The 14837-nt window shown below is 38.5% G+C and overlaps 1 protein-coding gene across 2 annotated transcripts in view; it reads right to left on the reverse strand.

The window, feature by feature from the left end:
• ttyh2 (tweety family member 2) overlaps positions 1 to 14837 on the reverse strand; it is a 64485-nt gene that overhangs the window by 15412 nt on the left and 34236 nt on the right. For both annotated transcript variants that reach the window (XM_044338104.1, XM_044338103.1), the window contains exons 4-5: positions 13456 to 13676; positions 9082 to 9177 (exon numbers count right to left, since the gene is read on the reverse strand). In XM_044338104.1, the coding sequence (XP_044194039.1) occupies positions 9082 to 9177; positions 13456 to 13676 (317 nt within the window). The remainder of the gene's footprint in view (positions 1 to 9081; positions 9178 to 13455; positions 13677 to 14837) is intronic.

Raw genomic sequence — 14837 nt, forward strand, 5'->3', positions numbered from 1 at the left:
AGTAGCCTCATTTTTGCGTCGGATTGGAGAGGGTTTGTTTTGTCCTCCCGATGTATGGAATAATATCACTTTTTTGAAGTCTGAAGTGGGACATGATGATATTTTGCTAAATAAATGTTGGCCTCCCTGATATGTTCTGTAGCTGAATATGAGAGCATGAAGAAAAATAAAGCGTTCATATGAAGTGCCTCCAGTATGTTCTCTTTAAATTAAGGCAAACCCAACATACATTAGACAGAAAACGTCTTCGTTTATATGAACAGGTGTAAGCTTTTGTATGGCTATCACAGAACTGTGACTTTGGAACTGATTTTCAATTTAAACAGAAAACTTTCAGCCAAGTTGTAATAAACTGAAATGACCTTTGTTTCATTGGTCATCTGCCCTTTGTCATTGCATACCAAGTGGACAACGTCCCTGTCAATCTCAACACTAATTGGAGGAGAGGATGGTCTGATTTATTGGAATGTGATCTACTATAACTATTAATCCGGGGAAACCGTCGAAATGGTACAAAATGTATCCCAAAATCATTTTCAAAAAGTATAAAACTGGGTGGAAAACTGTCCAATCTGACAACACTGTCCCCAGTCTTTTGGTCAAGACCCCCAAGTAGTCCCACGATAAATCTGAGGTGGTCACAAAATGATCAATTTCTTAAATGTCTCAAATGAAAAGAATTTCAGATTGTGACAAGGCCAAGACCATTGTGACAGGTCAATGTGAAACCTGATGGTCTCCTAATAAAGTTGTTCTTGATTGCTGCTTTCTTCCTCTTTGGTTGGACTGATTGCAATGTCCGCCTTTAGGCCATAAGCCCTGACGAGGGGCACAATTAGACCTTGCTTTGCCTTAAAGGGTAATAAGCCATAAAGGTTGGGAACCGTTGGCCTATGTGTCCGCCAGGCCATGCCTATTTGACAGTTTGTTGTGGTCGGTTTGTGATACTGCAACATATACCCTTCTTTATACAACTTTGACACTGGTGACAGACAAACGGGAACTGATCGCCCCCTCAGAGCTGGCAGGTCGCGTCCCAATCAAGCAAGGCTGCATTCAGTTATGTGCTCTGGTGAGCAAAGGGGATTCACTGAGCTACACAGACTGGCAGGAAATCAGGCATAAAGCTGACGCAAAGCACATCAAGTGAAAAAGTGGCAGGGCAGTTGATGCTAGTAAATGCAATCACCAAGGATGAGGTCAAGTCACTCTGAATTAAATCAGTGTGGAAAATAGATTTTCTTCTCAGTTGAAAACTAATAGATTTCTATAGAACGCTGTTATATCTTGTCTTTAGTCATAAGGAAAGTGTATCATCATTATACAAACCATCATTATGATGTATGTGTCAATTAAAATTGAGTGAAACAAAAATGATATGATCATAAAAGCAGAAATGCAGGGAATACACCGTGAGATACCAGACTCTGCCAATTAGCTTGTCATAATAATCACATCGTTTTCTCAAGTTCTAATTTTGGTTTCTGCTTTGTGCTTTGCCATCTAAGAGATCATTAGTGACTAACTTAGAACACACCTCATTATATTGTGTTTATGTGTCTTGAGCAACTTTGTTCATAGATTGTGACTTTGACATGCAGCATTTCATAACTTTCAAGATAACATTGGACTCTTGGCCCTGACTGAATTAATGAGTAGTTGGCTCCTGTGCCGGTTTGATATTCCATCTTTAAAGGAGAAAAAGATTCACACGGTTAAAAAAGGTTGTTGCCAGAGAGAAAACAAATAAGAGCATATTGTGATCTAATTGCATGTATAGGTGTATGGATATATGCATTAACATGCTCAAATAAAAAACAGAAGAAATGTGGAGTAAACCAAAGATGTATATATATTGTGAAATTAAACACGATGATTTTGCTGAAGCTTATCTTCTTTATAATCTATTAAACAGGTCTATCTGTGCTCAGATTACAGCTGGTGTACTGCATTAAAAATGAAGAGGCAGTAATGATTGGAAGGATAAGTCTTTCAGTTGGTTTTTAACCAGAGTAACATACTTTAGTGCTTTAGGTCACCAGCGAGAGGAGCTCCACTGCTAGTGACAGTGACAACGATGATTCAGTATAGTCAATTTAATTTGAACATTTGGTGTTGAAGATTTGATCGTACGTGTAATGAACTGTGTGAGTGCTACCTTTTTGAAACATGCACAACTCATAGGGACGTGGTTGGGGTGGATGGTGGGCGTATAAAGCTTAAAACTTTGACAGCAGAGACCGGGGTTCATATCACATCTGAGTTCTATGTGTGGTAACATTTAGGCAACAAAAATACTTGATTATGATCATTGCTTCGGTTAAATGTTAATAGATATTTAACCAAGACATTTACCAAGTGCTGTGAGTACCTAAACATAACCATAAAAAAATGCTAATTGTGCTTTAGCTGCTATTAACAGGTATTGTACTACAAGAGTATAGATATTAGATTATATTATATAGATATTGTAGGAAAACAAATTTAAATACGTTGTCAGTGAAAATGTTGCAGATTTGCTCTTGGTAGATATATTCATTAAAAACATTTCCACATTATGTTGATGAAAACGTACTAAATCAGGATGCATTACAGTATGTTTACCTCATTTGCTGTTGAAAATCAGTAGTCTAGAAAAAATAATTTTAAGCAGACAGGGTTGCCTGGTTGGGATTCTGTCTGAACTAGTAGTCTTATTAACTTGTATCTTAATCAGTTCATTTAACACTGCTGTGTTTATATCTAGTTTCACACTCAAAGTATATCTTACATAAATGTGTGTCTCGAGGAAGCAGACATTTGATCAGCAAGCTCGGCTGCACAGATGAAAAGCTAGTTGCTGAATTCAGCTGGCATTTCCTCAGGCTTATAGAGTCAATTGGTATTTTGGACATTTGAGGTTACTTGAACAGCTCTGGCTTTCCCTGTAAAACAGTTTATGTCTCTCCACACAGAGCTTCAGTTGCCACTTGCTTCCTCCAGGCAGTAAATATATATTTTTTTCTTCTCCTTCTTTATAAATGCTGTGGTTTTGTTTCATTGTAATTTGAGCGCATCTCAGTGATTTACCTTGTTTTATAGTGCAATTCCTCTTGCTGTATGTCCTTGGCCCATGACAACCCTAATGATTTCTGTCATCTAGGGAAACGGTTTCCCTCCTTTACTTTGTTCTGCACAATGGGGCACATGAGCACTTGTAATCCATTAAATTAAGCTTTGAAATGTGCTTATGCTGTATTTGCATCATGAAATTTTAAGGTTCAGTTCACTCGATAGTTTCTATTATTTATCCAGGTTTTGAATTTTCTGCTCCCACCCCATTATAATAGAGGTGGTGGAGTGCTCAAAGCATGAAAAAAAAGGACATTTGAAAAACTCAACAGCAACACGACCCTCCGGAAACAGAAATAGTCCAAAAAAGAAATCAAAATAAAAAACCACTAATGGTGAGGTCTGTGAATGCCTCACATGTGGGCGTATCTCCATGTCTAAGCCGTGTGTCATGCTAACACAGAGACAGCTGGTTGTGAGAACCAGGAGGAATCAGTAGGGGCCCCTGAGAGTAATCTGCTCCCGAATGCCTCCAACCACTTCCACTCCGCTGGAAGAGAGCAGCTATTGTATTATATTTGTCCTTGATCTTCATCGGGATAACAAGATGTGATTATGAGGTGTTAAACAGCTGCAGCAGTGGCATTGGTAGAAACTCAAATTTTAGATTTCTTTATCTTCAGTCTCATAGATGCAAGTAGTCTGTAAGATCTGGACAAATAATGGAATTTTAGTGCACTGTTTAGCTGTAATATGAGAAAGTTTGTGACCCGGCTGCCATGTTGAAAACGGACAAACCAAAAGCCCCACCCAACTGGCCAGTATGTCACCCATCACGTCACAACATAACTGTCATAAAAGTAGCCTCATTTTTGCGTCGGATTGGAGAGGGTTTGTTTTGTCCTCCCGATGTATGGAATAATATCACTTTTTTGAAGTCTGAAGTGGGACATGATGATATTTTGCTAAATAAATGTTGGCCTCCCTGATATGTTCTGTAGCTGAATATGAGAGCATGAAGAAAAATAAAGCGTTCATATGAAGTGCCTCCAGTATGTTCTCTTTAAATTAAGGCAAACCCAACATACATTAGACAGAAAACGTCTTCGTTTATATGAACAGGTGTAAGCTTTTGTATGGCTATCACAGAACTGTGACTTTGGAACTGATTTTCAATTTAAACAGAAAACTTTCAGCCAAGTTGTAATAAACTGAAATGACCTTTGTTTCATTGGTCATCTGCCCTTTGTCATTGCATACCAAGTGGACAACGTCCCTGTCAATCTCAACACTAATTGGAGGAGAGGATGGTCTGATTTATTGGAATGTGATCTACTATAACTATTAATCCGGGGAAACCGTCGAAATGGTACAAAATGTATCCCAAAATCATTTTCAAAAAGTATAAAACTGGGTGGAAAACTGTCCAATCTGACAACACTGTCCCCAGTCTTTTGGTCAAGACCCCCAAGTAGTCCCACGATAAATCTGAGGTGGTCACAAAATGATCAATTTCTTAAATGTCTCAAATGAAAAGAATTTCAGATTGTGACAAGGCCAAGACCATTGTGACAGGTCAATGTGAAACCTGATGGTCTCCTAATAAAGTTGTTCTTGATTGCTGCTTTCTTCCTCTTTGGTTGGACTGATTGCAATGTCCGCCTTTAGGCCATAAGCCCTGACGAGGGGCACAATTAGACCTTGCTTTGCCTTAAAGGGTAATAAGCCATAAAGGTTGGGAACCGTTGGCCTATGTGTCCGCCAGGCCATGCCTATTTGACAGTTTGTTGTGGTCGGTTTGTGATACTGCAACATATACCCTTCTTTATACAACTTTGACACTGGTGACAGACAAACGGGAACTGATCGCCCCCTCAGAGCTGGCAGGTCGCGTCCCAATCAAGCAAGGCTGCATTCAGTTATGTGCTCTGGTGAGCAAAGGGGATTCACTGAGCTACACAGACTGGCAGGAAATCAGGCATAAAGCTGACGCAAAGCACATCAAGTGAAAAAGTGGCAGGGCAGTTGATGCTAGTAAATGCAATCACCAAGGATGAGGTCAAGTCACTCTGAATTAAATCAGTGTGGAAAATAGATTTTCTTCTCAGTTGAAAACTAATAGATTTCTATAGAACGCTGTTATATCTTGTCTTTAGTCATAAGGAAAGTGTATCATCATTATACAAACCATCATTATGATGTATGTGTCAATTAAAATTGAGTGAAACAAAAATGATATGATCATAAAAGCAGAAATGCAGGGAATACACCGTGAGATACCAGACTCTGCCAATTAGCTTGTCATAATAATCACATCGTTTTCTCAAGTTCTAATTTTGGTTTCTGCTTTGTGCTTTGCCATCTAAGAGATCATTAGTGACTAACTTAGAACACACCTCATTATATTGTGTTTATGTGTCTTGAGCAACTTTGTTCATAGATTGTGACTTTGACATGCAGCATTTCATAACTTTCAAGATAACATTGGACTCTTGGCCCTGACTGAATTAATGAGTAGTTGGCTCCTGTGCCGGTTTGATATTCCATCTTTAAAGGAGAAAAAGATTCACACGGTTAAAAAAGGTTGTTGCCAGAGAGAAAACAAATAAGAGCATATTGTGATCTAATTGCATGTATAGGTGTATGGATATATGCATTAACATGCTCAAATAAAAAACAGAAGAAATGTGGAGTAAACCAAAGATGTATATATATTGTGAAATTAAACACGATGATTTTGCTGAAGCTTATCTTCTTTATAATCTATTAAACAGGTCTATCTGTGCTCAGATTACAGCTGGTGTACTGCATTAAAAATGAAGAGGCAGTAATGATTGGAAGGATAAGTCTTTCAGTTGGTTTTTAACCAGAGTAACATACTTTAGTGCTTTAGGTCACCAGCGAGAGGAGCTCCACTGCTAGTGACAGTGACAACGATGATTCAGTATAGTCAATTTAATTTGAACATTTGGTGTTGAAGATTTGATCGTACGTGTAATGAACTGTGTGAGTGCTACCTTTTTGAAACATGCACAACTCATAGGGACGTGGTTGGGGTGGATGGTGGGCGTATAAAGCTTAAAACTTTGACAGCAGAGACCGGGGTTCATATCACATCTGAGTTCTATGTGTGGTAACATTTAGGCAACAAAAATACTTGATTATGATCATTGCTTCGGTTAAATGTTAATAGATATTTAACCAAGACATTTACCAAGTGCTGTGAGTACCTAAACATAACCATAAAAAAATGCTAATTGTGCTTTAGCTGCTATTAACAGGTATTGTACTACAAGAGTATAGATATTAGATTATATTATATAGATATTGTAGGAAAACAAATTTAAATACGTTGTCAGTGAAAATGTTGCAGATTTGCTCTTGGTAGATATATTCATTAAAAACATTTCCACATTATGTTGATGAAAACGTACTAAATCAGGATGCATTACAGTATGTTTACCTCATTTGCTGTTGAAAATCAGTAGTCTAGAAAAAATAATTTTAAGCAGACAGGGTTGCCTGGTTGGGATTCTGTCTGAACTAGTAGTCTTATTAACTTGTATCTTAATCAGTTCATTTAACACTGCTGTGTTTATATCTAGTTTCACACTCAAAGTATATCTTACATAAATGTGTGTCTCGAGGAAGCAGACATTTGATCAGCAAGCTCGGCTGCACAGATGAAAAGCTAGTTGCTGAATTCAGCTGGCATTTCCTCAGGCTTATAGAGTCAATTGGTATTTTGGACATTTGAGGTTACTTGAACAGCTCTGGCTTTCCCTGTAAAACAGTTTATGTCTCTCCACACAGAGCTTCAGTTGCCACTTGCTTCCTCCAGGCAGTAAATATATATTTTTTTCTTCTCCTTCTTTATAAATGCTGTGGTTTTGTTTCATTGTAATTTGAGCGCATCTCAGTGATTTACCTTGTTTTATAGTGCAATTCCTCTTGCTGTATGTCCTTGGCCCATGACAACCCTAATGATTTCTGTCATCTAGGGAAACGGTTTCCCTCCTTTACTTTGTTCTGCACAATGGGGCACATGAGCACTTGTAATCCATTAAATTAAGCTTTGAAATGTGCTTATGCTGTATTTGCATCATGAAATTTTAAGGTTCAGTTCACTCGATAGTTTCTATTATTTATCCAGGTTTTGAATTTTCTGCTCCCACCCCATTATAATAGAGGTGGTGGAGTGCTCAAAGCATGAAAAAAAAGGACATTTGAAAAACTCAACAGCAACACGACCCTCCGGAAACAGAAATAGTCCAAAAAAGAAATCAAAATAAAAAACCACTAATGGTGAGGTCTGTGAATGCCTCACATGTGGGCGTATCTCCATGTCTAAGCCGTGTGTCATGCTAACACAGAGACAGCTGGTTGTGAGAACCAGGAGGAATCAGTAGGGGCCCCTGAGAGTAATCTGCTCCCGAATGCCTCCAACCACTTCCACTCCGCTGGAAGAGAGCATCCCTTGGAAAGGCAGACAACTCTTGACACTGACTTATCTTGTGTGTGCAAATGGGTAGGAGGGTGAAGTGGGGGGTGGTTTGTGGTTAGTAGGGCAAGTTTAGCGCAGTTCACACCCGGAGCTGACTGATTGAGAGAGACAGAGTGACGCTTGGCTGAATGAATGGAGGCCCGGGTGGATTTCATGCCCTGTGAAAGCTCATTTTATAGCGGAGAGAAAAAAAGTGAAAAAATATATTCACATTCCAGTGGAGATGGATGCAGTTGAGCTATAGATACTGTAAGGAGATTAAATGAAAGTGGGGGCTATGCATGTGAATATATACTGTACATACAGTATTTATGTGCTGTGTATAATCACTTTCAATATCATCTTTCAGTGTAATATGTATTATATGTATATGTATATATGGGAGTATTTATATGTCACATTTCTGTCATTCCAACATCGTTTTTTCATTGAAATTTCTTTCTACATCCAAAAACTAATATTAATTAAATTATTGTTTCTTATCTTGAGAACATCGTGATATAATTATAATTATTATTACCATTGAGACATTTCTTATACTAGGTGAATCTGTTTTTATTTATTTATGTCTTCTGTTTTCTCATGTTTACTTGTCACTTATAAATGGTACATTTAATATACAAAAAAGAGAGGCTAAAAATACAAACCTAAATAATTAATGGCATGCCATGAAAGCCTCTGGAAATAGTGTGTTTCAAACACGTCAAGTCTTAAGCTACAAAAACAATCTTCAGGAAGTTATACTGTTGATAAGAATCAAATGGCTTCACTCCCTTCTATCCACAGCTCTCCGATCCAATTTGTAGAGCAAAGCTATTGAGATGGAAACACTCTGAGCAATGCTTACTGGCAATGCTAAAAGGCAAATGGTGAAATACAACAGGGCTTGCAGGGCAGTGTTTGCACAAGGACATGATCCAATAGTTAGCTGCCTCGTTCACAGGCAATGTCTCATGGGACTGAAGCAACTTCTTGCAGGGTACAACAGTGCACACTGTTAGGCTCCCAATAAATAATTTTATTCTCTTTTTTTAAGGCAATGTTATTTCGATTTGTTTGGATCTTGGTCCCTCTACTGAAGCAACTCCTGCCTCCAGCTCCCTTCCCTGTCTACACAAACTCTTACTGTACTAATTCATCTCATAGTATTGTATTATATTTGTCCTTGATCTTCATCGGGATAACAAGATGTGATTATGAGGTGTTAAACAGCTGCAGCAGTGGCATTGGTAGAAACTCAAATTTTAGATTTCTTTATCTTCAGTCTCATAGATGCAAGTAGTCTGTAAGATCTGGACAAATAATGGAATTTGTAGCAGCTAGTGTAGCACTTAATTTCCAAATCCACTGTTGCTCTCAAACAAGCTGCCCCTGTCTCTTTACTCCCTCCCGTACCTTCCTGTTGTGCAGGATAGGAAAATCACACATGAAACACATAAAAATGGAACAGACTGTCTCTCTTGTAAACAAAAAAACAGCTCTTCTCTCTGTAAATAGCTTGGTTTTACAGGGTATATTAGACTCACGTGGTGAGCAGCCAGCGAGACTGCTTGGCCAGCCCCAGACAGGCCAGCAGGCAGATGATCAGGTCCAGGATGAGTAACAGTAGGTAGGTGAGCCACCTGTAGAGACAGACAGAGACAGAGAATTAAACTGCAGCTTGTGAAGGCCTGTAAGGAAAGGGAGTTTTGTTAAAGGGAAATTATGCTTTTATTAAACTTGGGTCTAATTTTTCACCATTATTCCTAATGATCATAATAAAATAGAACTCAACTAGTTCATTGAAGGTTTGCTAAACCACTTACTGAGGGACTGTCTAATCACAGCTTACCAACTGCAACTAGATATGGCAGGCCTGTCAACCTTTGGATTTCTCCACATGTAGAAGTTGTGTGCGTGGGGCTGTAGTAAGAGTGTTACTCTGTCTAGAGTTTGGAAGGTTGTTTGTTTTCAGCCTTATCAAAACCAAAAACATAGCAAAATTCTAAGGAGTGGATGTGTGAATATCTGCTCAAATGTAAGCAGAGAAAGTTGGCATGCCAAGATAACTAGCTTACCTACAGAAGTAATCGGGTGTCAAAGCTTCTACATTGCTACCACCTTTTTTTGTGGAAAAGTGACAGATACTGTTTGAAAATACAAACGACAAAGCAAATCTAACCTCTCTGTGTTGTACAGAAATCAGAAATCATCTAAAGAGGATGTAGCTTGTAAATTTAGCCTCATCTTTTTGCATTATAAGTGTATAAGTTAAGTGAATAAGTTAAGACCCTTTGACATGGTTCTTGTCTTAAAGTTATTAAAAGGTGAGGTGGAGATTTGCCAAAATATGGATAAAATAGGCTAGCAACGGTCATCATTTCAACTGACAAAATCAATGGTTGCTGGCTAGAAATGAGAAACCTATCATTGTTTACTTTGTGTGAAATCAACTCCCCGTTGGATCAACAAGGCTAAGAGTCTATACAGCAGTACAGCTTTGAGCTAAATGCTAATGTCAGCTTGCTAACATGCTCACAATGACAATGCTACCTGCTGATGCTAAGCATAATGTTTACCATGTTCACCATCTTAGTTTAGTGTTTTAGCATACGAACATTGGCTGATAAAGTCTTGAAGAAATTTCATGGCAATCCAATAACTGTTCACATTGTTGTTGACATTTCACCCAAAACCACAAATGTGAACTTGACAAACGTTTTGTTGCAATCCATCCAGTAGTTGCTTAGATATTTCAGTCTGTCATTGGCACCTTTAGAACCATGCTATTTTTACAACACATTTTGTAATTCTGCCACCCTTATCATTGTAAACTACAGTATATGTGCCATGCAAGAACAGAAAGTATGACATGCATAGCAACAGGAGTATGCTTAGGGTCAATGACCCTGGTAAGTACAATGTTCTGATAGAAATGATGGACAATACTACAAAAATATGACTGAAGCTGTAGGAGACTAGAATTTCCTTTTAAGTCAGTAAAGCCCCTTGACTTCAAAAAATGAGCAAGAGTGAGAAATCAGAGGCATACAGTGTCCCACTTATTTTCACCTCAACAGATACATGCAATAGCTGTCATCTGAGTTGTGTGTGTGTGTGTGTGTCTGTGTGTGTTCATGCTTGAGGGTGTACTCCTGTCCTGCATTGCCCTCCTCAGTGTATCCATCTGTTACGAAAGCATTGGTCAGTTGGTGACCGGACATAGCAAGCCTGTACAGATGGTTAATAATTAATGGACTCAAATCCATATGGGTAAATGTTTTATGCTGTGAAAAAAGTGAGAGGAAGGGCAGTCATGTCACCTCTCCGGCCTGATCTATCACTCTGTATATCTTCTCCAAGTGACCTAAATTTTTCTCTCCTCCAAATTCCTCATCTTCATTTTTATCTACATCAGTGTTCATCTTCTTTTTCCATCATTCCTCCTGCACATTGTCACTCCTTCAACATGCTCGCTCTGTGCAGTCTTGTTATCTTTTAATCTTTTCTTTTATTCCCCATCAATCTGTGTTTCCATCACTCCGCAGCATCCTTCCTACATCTCCCCCATCTCTCCCGCTCTCCTCTATCTTTCCCTTTTTTCCCCCTCCTCCTCCTCCTCCTCTCCCACTCCCCTTTCATCTCTCTTTTCCTCTCAGCCCCTTTTCTCTCCCTTGCCCTTCTCTCCCTTGCCACCACCTCATTGCTATTTCTTCTTCGTTTCATCTTTTCCCCTCTCGGCAGTGTACAGTACAAGAAGCTGGGACATCAACATGCACACGGAGGCTCTCGGGTGACACCGCCACCGTGTTTGTCTGTGTTATCTTAATCCAATTAGAGTCAAACTGAGTACAGCGTAGAGTCAGGTGGGGATGGAGGGTTACATGTATGTATAATAGAAAAGTACATTTCCTCAAGACATGAAGCGAGATAGCCGAGAAAAGTTAAACGTGCTGGCTTCAGTTTGAAAGGTTTATCGTGATAATTAGACACAGTGGTCAGAGGTCACTACAAATTAGCTTGATATAAACCTCGGAGGAACGGAGATAAATTAAGATAAAAGCTCGGGCTCGAAGATGAGATTATAGATTAAAGGATTCTCTCTTTACCACACTGTCAATGTAGACATTTTAGGGGGAAAACATGAAGCTTTTTATGTTACATTTCATCTATCTTGGCAACTTTACTCACAAAGAAGGGATACGATGAACTCATATCAACTCTCAAATGAGATACAGGATTAGTTTGATCAAATGAATTTTCCTTGTTAGGTATAGATACTAATGAAAACTCACTCGCTGCCAAAAATTGAGAGTAATATTAATAATTAATGTATTTGTATTGCGCTTCTTGGCATAGTTACAAGGTGCTTATATAAAAAAAAGTGAGATAGTAATACAATTACACAGTGAAAAGTAAAAGCAGATACCATATTTTAAATAAAAAATAATAAAATAGCCTAGGAGATATAAAAACTTATAAGTAGCCATTTAAAAAGGTGTTTTTTAGATGACTTTCAGAAGAACTACAAAGCTAGTTTAGATACTATTAACAGCAAATGCACCCTTAGTAGGACAGATATTTACTGCAAGAGTAAATACCAAATGTATTAAAACAGTGAAAGAGAATCAAGAATCTGAAAGTTATGTTTCTAGTCCAAAGCTGAGAGGACATTAAATAATTAAAGAGTGAGTAGGAATAGAGTTTGTTAGCTCTGGGACACAATTAAATAATTAAATTAAATGTTGGATGATTCCCGGAGTGTATGTTGGTCTGTATTAGTGCTCAAACAGTCTGAGAAACACTGTGAGCATGAGCTTGAAGAGTAAACTAAATATTTCTGGATTAGTATGATAAAGATAGACAGCCAACACTGACACAAGAACACATAAACTTTGATGAGTCAAATCAAAAACATGCGAACACACACACACACACATGTCTGACCACACACAGTCTATTTGCTGAGGTGAAGCAGTGATAATGAGTCCATTAACAGCTTAAAATGTCTGGCTGTCTGGTTTCAGTCTGCCAACTCTTTTAGTGTGGAGCGATGTGAGGTATTGAATTATCGGTGGAGCAGAGGAGTCACATTACAGATCAATACAAAAAAAACCAGCCTGTCTGTTACTCAAGACTCCAAAGAAAAATTGGCCATGGGCCTGTTTCTGCTCTAAGATGATAAGAGTTGAAAGTTAACGAGACGTGGTCGAGGATAATACTTTTTCACATACTTTACTGTAGTCGTTCAGACTGCTGCTAAATCTTTATTTGATTGATGCAATAATTGGCAATGATTTAAGGTCCTTCTAATAAACCAATGTCTGCAACGGACTTTATATTCACATCAGTGGGTGATACACACAGGCAGCCACATTATTTCATCCCATCCTCAAAATATCATGTGATATATTCAGGTCATAATGTGCAGAATGTAACTACCTACACATGAATTATCTATTCAACTGCATGTTCAGCCGACAAATTGCTGCCACAAAAAAGACATATTATAAGCTTGAGTATTTTTCATCTCTAAGAAGTAAATAAAATCTATAATTTGCTTTAATTTGTACTATTTATACATAACGATCATACATATGTGATATGTCATTTCTGGTTAATCAACACCCATCTTTCCTTACACTTAGATGTCTTCTCCCAAATAAACAACCACCACTGATTTGCATATTAAAAAATGCATGTGAACATTTTTACCTCCCAAAATCTTGTGTGCAATATACCCTTGAATATATTTTTATGGCTAAAATAAATAAAATTTCATGTTTTGGAAGACAATTTTGGTACATCTGTCTTCCTATTTCACAAGAAACCAATAGCATCACAAGGACTGTGAGTAAACACAGATCCCATGGCTACCCTGCACTGTACAAGCCCGACACGTGTATTTCCCTGTTCCTCACCTGTAGTACTCTATGTTTGCTGTTTGATCAGCGATGGATGCCAGGTCCACTTTAGCCTCCTCCCAGTCAGGCAAGCCCAGCAGCTGTTTGATCACGTTGTCAGCCATCTGCTGCATGAACTGCAGGGTCTGCACATAGTCGCCCCGCGTGGCAAAGATCTCGTCAAGCCTAGCGAGGTGCTGGTGCAGCCCGCTCTTCATGCTGCCCATGGTGCCAGTCACCTGGAGGGCACAAGAGAGGAGGGGGAGGGACGGTGAGGATGACAGTGAGAATAAAAAATATATACCTACTAGGTTGAGAATAATGAATTTGGAAATTTAAGGCCAGCAGGTTGAATCGTGAATGGACAAAAAACTTTTCCTTCTTTTCCTTCCAGTACAAATATTATTTACCTGGAAACTAAAACTCTTAAATGTCTTACTAAATAGGTGTTAACTGTTTTAGTGGTCTTGCCATAAGCCCCAAGAAATGTCATCAGCAACTGTTCAGTTTCTTTTACATTCATTTTATTATCTTTGTTTCCTGGTTCAAACACACAGTTGTGAATTGTTTCATTCCAGAGTGTGAGAAAAATCTCTAAATATAAACCAGCCAGTCAACCGCTGCACCTGTGGAGCTGTGAACGAGTCCTGAGGAAACAGCTTTGTGTTTGTGTCTCTCCAAGCCTCTTTTTACAGGCTGTAATTATACAATGTGGTCTTAAGGCAAGAAATCATAATTACTGTCAAAGTTGTTCAGTTTACTGTACAGTATGTGTTTTATTGTACACAGTAAAAAGCCCTTTTCAGCATGTGTGACCTCCCAAAAGTGGTCTAGATATCCCTATAGCTAATTAACAAATGTTAGCATGCTAGTGTGTTAAACTAAGATTGTGCACCGATACACATTATACCTGATAAACATGCTAATCAGCATGCTAGCATTGTCAGTTAGTGAGCATATTAGCATGCTGACGTTAGCGTTTAGCTCAAAGCACTGCTGTGCCTAAGGATAGCCTCACAGAGCTGCTAGCATGACTGTAGGCTCTTGTTAATTGAGAATTCATTCATTCAAAACTCAACCTATCATCTAATTAACCTTTCATGAGGCATAATAAATAAGTGACAGTTAGTTGGTGATTGAGTACCATTCTGAACAGTAAGGAACATGTTTTGCAAAGCTGCCAGCAGTATCACATACCAGTTTGGGGAGATGATAATGTTTTTATATCCAACACCTTTCTACTAAAATAATGATGTACTGACAGACTTTTCTAACTGCTGAGCACAGCACAGAATACTGATCATGTGTGTGGGCACCTTTGGTCAACTTTTGTGCCTGAGAAAGTTTCACAAAATAAGTGACCAAAGGTGAGAATAGCCTAAACATGAGGCTGGTCTGCG

Source organism: Thunnus albacares, chromosome 20 (genome assembly GCF_914725855.1).
Source record: "Thunnus albacares chromosome 20, fThuAlb1.1, whole genome shotgun sequence".
Lineage (NCBI taxonomy): Eukaryota > Metazoa > Chordata > Actinopteri > Scombriformes > Scombridae > Thunnus > Thunnus albacares.